The following is a 4,208-nucleotide window of genomic DNA, read 5'->3' as shown; positions in this document are numbered from 1 at the left end:
ATATTTATTTACAGAGTGGTATAATTTTTTCACCCATTTCGCACTATTGATTGTACAGTATGATATTTGTTGCGTAAGAACTCTTCGCGTTAAACGGATAAACCCTAGTTCCCAAAACGGTGAAGGAAGATCACAGTCAAAGTTGCAGAGAGACTGATTGAGAATAGATATATACAGAAAGGCAGCTGATATTTATAGAGAGAGAGAGAGAAAGTGTGTGTTTGTGTGAGAGAGTTGGGAGTATAAAGAAGTGAGGCATGCAGCAGCACCTGATGCAGATGCAGCCCATGATGGCAGCCTACTTTCCCAGCAACGTCACTACTGATCACATTCAACAGGTCTTTCTTTTCTTTTCTTCTTCGTTTTCTTTCTTCTTCTCTGTGGATTTCTGTTCAAACTTTTCTTCGTCTGCTATTTCTTTTTCGCTTGGCCGCTCTGCCATTTTACCTACTTTCCTCGCCCTGACTGTCACCTTGTTGCTCAGTTAATACTTGATTGGCTTCCTTTTTGTTTCTGCTGGATAATTTGGTATTTGGTGTGGTTTTGTTTTTGCTACTGTTGGCAATCCCTGCAATTGAACCACAGGCACTTATATATAAAGATTTAGAACTGCCCCCTCTTTGCTGCTGCTTAATCAGAAAATAAACCAAGTGCACTACTCCCATATTAACTCTAAATGCCAGAACTATGTCCTCTTTGTAGTTGTACTTATTATTTTTCAGGAAGTTCTAAACCCCTCACCCACACAAAACGGTCCCTAAAAATTCTTTATATATCAGGAATATTAGGTCCGTCCATTTGAAGTCTGGGGGAGTGATTAATCCCGACACTGTATCTCCAATCTACTAACCAGTTCTTGTTTATTTCTACATACAACTGTCGCGACCTTGTGCACTAGATTCATTAATATAGCTTCAAGGGAAGAATAACATATAATATAATTAAAAAAGGGGTGCAACTTTTTAATGTTCGTTCACTAAATATTTTCAATCAAGAATTGTATTATTTTTCTGTAAAAACTGAATTATGTGTGTAGTGTATCGTTTGTAATGCTTCATTTCAAGATTTTGATCCTCTCCATCCTAATGATTGGAATTTAAAGTTGCAATTTGGAGGACTCCCATGACTAAACTTAAAGTTGAGTGTATGTTTTATGAAGCCTTTCTATTGTATAGATTTCTATGTAATCTAAGTGTAGGATGTGCTGTTGAGTTATGATTTATGGTTATTCCTTATTGCAAATGTTGAGTCTTATCAACCATTTGTTGCCAAATGTTCACTCAGTTGTTTTTCATCTGTATCAATTTTGTGTTGATGAATTATTATAACCACAAATGCCTTCAACATATTTATGCTTTTAGCTACAGATGCAGATCAACTGTCCACTGGTAATAGGGTGCGGGTGCTGAAACATGACTACTTTTCTTGGTTTTGTATGTTGTTGATTTTATATTATCTGCAGTATCTGGATGAAAACAAGTCGCTGATTCTCAAGATTGTCGAGAGCCAAAACTCGGGGAAAATGAGTGAATGTGCAGAGTAACTACTATAACTTTCTTTGCTTCCTCTTCTTCCTTGATCCCAAAATATTGGATATGTTTTTACTGGTTTTTCTTGCAGTTCACTAGATAAAATTTCTTAAATTGAAGTGTGGAAAAAGGGATTTTTTTTTCTTAGATATTGTGCATTGTCTTGCACGCTCTAGGATCGTAGACATTACAAGAGGCTGATACATTAGTAGATATCGAAGCATCAGTGACAAATGGGAACAATCTCGCATTATTTTGTTGTTTGGTTGAGCTAAAATGTTAGGTCACATCGAAGGCATAAGCTCTTCAAGTTAATAATAAATAATAAGCTTCTTTGTATGATAATTTGTTTTACATCTTTGATTTTACTTGATTGCACAAACAATTTTTTCTCAAACATGTTCAACTGAAATCTTGAGAAACCTCACAAATGATGTAACAGTTGGTTTACCTGTTGTTTTTTTCTTGAAGGGGAGATCGGCCTTCCAGAGAGGAAAAACTCTACGACCTTTTCTTTTTCCTCTTTCTTCATGAAAGTCCTAGTATTTTGGATTTTTCGTGTTCCATCAATGTGAATTTTGGTTATTGTTGATAATTTTCATTTGGTACTTAATATACATGTTCTTAGTGGCTGTAAATGAACATATAGTGCTGATTGGTGAGACTTTGTTTAGACGCATTTACTCTTTTCCCTTTTGCTCTGATATATAGATCACAATGACTTTATCATGGCAGGAACCAGGCCAGGTTACAAAGGAACTTGATGTATCTAGCTGCTATTGCTGATGCACAACCTCAACCACCTAGCATGCATTCGCAGGTAGTTGGCTGCAATATTTTTATATCAAAAGGAATTCGTAGAGAAGAATAAGTCATGTGTTTGAATTTCGACCGTTGATTTTACATTAGTAAACTGAATACTTCTGTTTGGACCCAATATCATTGTTTCATTTCCCTGAAGTCACGGCTTCAAATAAGTTAGATCCCTTTTGAATGGTTTAAACTTTTAGATAAGGTGGTTTAATGATATAAAAGTAAAAACACGAGGCTCATTGATGCCCCTCAGTTAGGAAAATTGTTCACCGTGTTAGGCCTTCTATGAAAATGAATCATGCCTACACATGAGATTGGAGGGAGTGCTGAAGACTTTTTTTTTTTTAAGATGAATAAGTTTGATCCCTGTATGAGAGTTTAACCTTTTAGATGAGCTGATTTAACAATTTTCATAATAACTAATTCCAGCAAGTGCAAGTGGTGGTGTTATGATTTTTTATCATAATGAATGATCGATTCATGAAGGTGGAAACGATTAGTTCCTTGTTTGAAAAACTTCGCTAAAGTTTTATTAACTTTTTAACTTGTTAAACTTCAATTTTAATCAAACATTTAATGGACCCACAGCTTTTAACAACTTTTCAATCATAAATTTCATCAATTTTTAGGAAAGACGTGATATTGTAGGATTACTTTTATCAAAAACTCTGTCAAACAACCCTTAGACTTGTATCTACAGTATCGTTCACCGTCTGGTGCTGTCTTGCAGTATCCTGGAGGTGGGATTTTGCAGCCTGGTGCACACTACATGCAGCATCAACAAGCTCAACAAATGACACCTCAATCACTTATGGCTGCTCGCTCCTCTATGCTATACAGTCAACAGCAATACTCAGCACTTCAACAACAAGCTTTACACAGCCAGCTTGGAATGAACACAGGAGGAAGCAGTGGACTTATGCTGCAAGGGGAGCCTCATGGGGCCGGAGGTAGTGGTGGACTTGGAGGTGTAGGATTTCCCGACTTCGGCCGCAGCACCACTGGGGAGGGGCTGCATGCCTCAGGAAGGTCAATGGCAGGCGGAGGTAAGCAAGAAGTCCGCAGCGGTGGGCCTGCAGAAGGGCGTGGTGGAAGCTCAGGTGATGGGGGTGAGTCTCTCTACTTAAAAGATGCCGATGATTGAATTCGAGGGAAGTATGGTTAATGAATCTAGTTTTTCTGTTAAACTCGAGAATGTTGAATTAGGTACCCTCTATCTCAGAAATTGAAGGTCTGTTATGAACTTGTAATCTATTTATTAGGGAAAGAACTGGATTTTCGTATGGAATGTGAGGATTGTTGGTGCTATGAAATTTTGTATATTTCTAGTTCCTTCTGTCATGTGTTTTGATTTATATTTTATCTATTTTTTATTTCATTGAAATTAATGTGTGTAACTTATAATTTGTTCTCTTTTGATTTCCACGTATAAGGGTTTCAAGTCTTTGTACATTGGTTATTATTGTTACATGATAGTGAATGAGCTTGGCAAGATGGTTTGATTGAAACCACTGCTGTTGAAATCCGGGCGCTTGTTTTCACTTTAAATGGATTGAATTGTTTGTCAACCTTTTAAGTTATATTTCATTGATTTGAGAATGATAACAAGTTAAGGGGTGAGTTATTTGTTTAGACTATGAAGTAGAAGTTAAACAATTTGGAAAAAGGTAGAGATATATTATTATGATCGTGGCGGTCATTATATATATATATATATATATTTTTTTTTTGGGGTGATTGAATGTTCTTGATTAAGGTCATCTTGATTTACATGGGTAGAGTAGGACTAATTTGAACTCGAGTGATGTAAATTAAGTAACTTGGAAGAATTCGATTGGTACACATAATTAATTATTATCACACTAT

The 4,208-nt window shown here is 36.2% G+C and overlaps 1 protein-coding gene across 1 annotated transcript; it reads left to right on the top strand.

Annotated features, from left to right (window-relative positions):
- Positions 1-6: 6 nt before the first annotated feature.
- LOC111383044 (GRF1-interacting factor 1-like) lies at positions 7-3,679 on the top strand. Its single transcript, XM_023007102.1, has 4 exons — positions 7-338; positions 1,463-1,539; positions 2,265-2,349; positions 3,073-3,679. The coding sequence occupies exons 1-4, from the start codon at positions 258-260 to the stop codon at positions 3,484-3,486; spliced, it is 657 nt and encodes a 218-aa protein (XP_022862870.1). The 5' UTR covers positions 7-257; the 3' UTR covers positions 3,487-3,679.
- Positions 3,680-4,208: the final 529 nt, after the last annotated feature.

This window comes from Olea europaea, unplaced genomic scaffold, assembly GCF_002742605.1.
Source record: "Olea europaea var. sylvestris unplaced genomic scaffold, O_europaea_v1 scaffold2609, whole genome shotgun sequence".
Lineage (NCBI taxonomy): Eukaryota > Viridiplantae > Streptophyta > Magnoliopsida > Lamiales > Oleaceae > Olea > Olea europaea.
The sequence above is the reverse complement of the archived record's forward strand: the minus strand, read 5'-3'. Positions and strand labels throughout refer to the sequence as shown.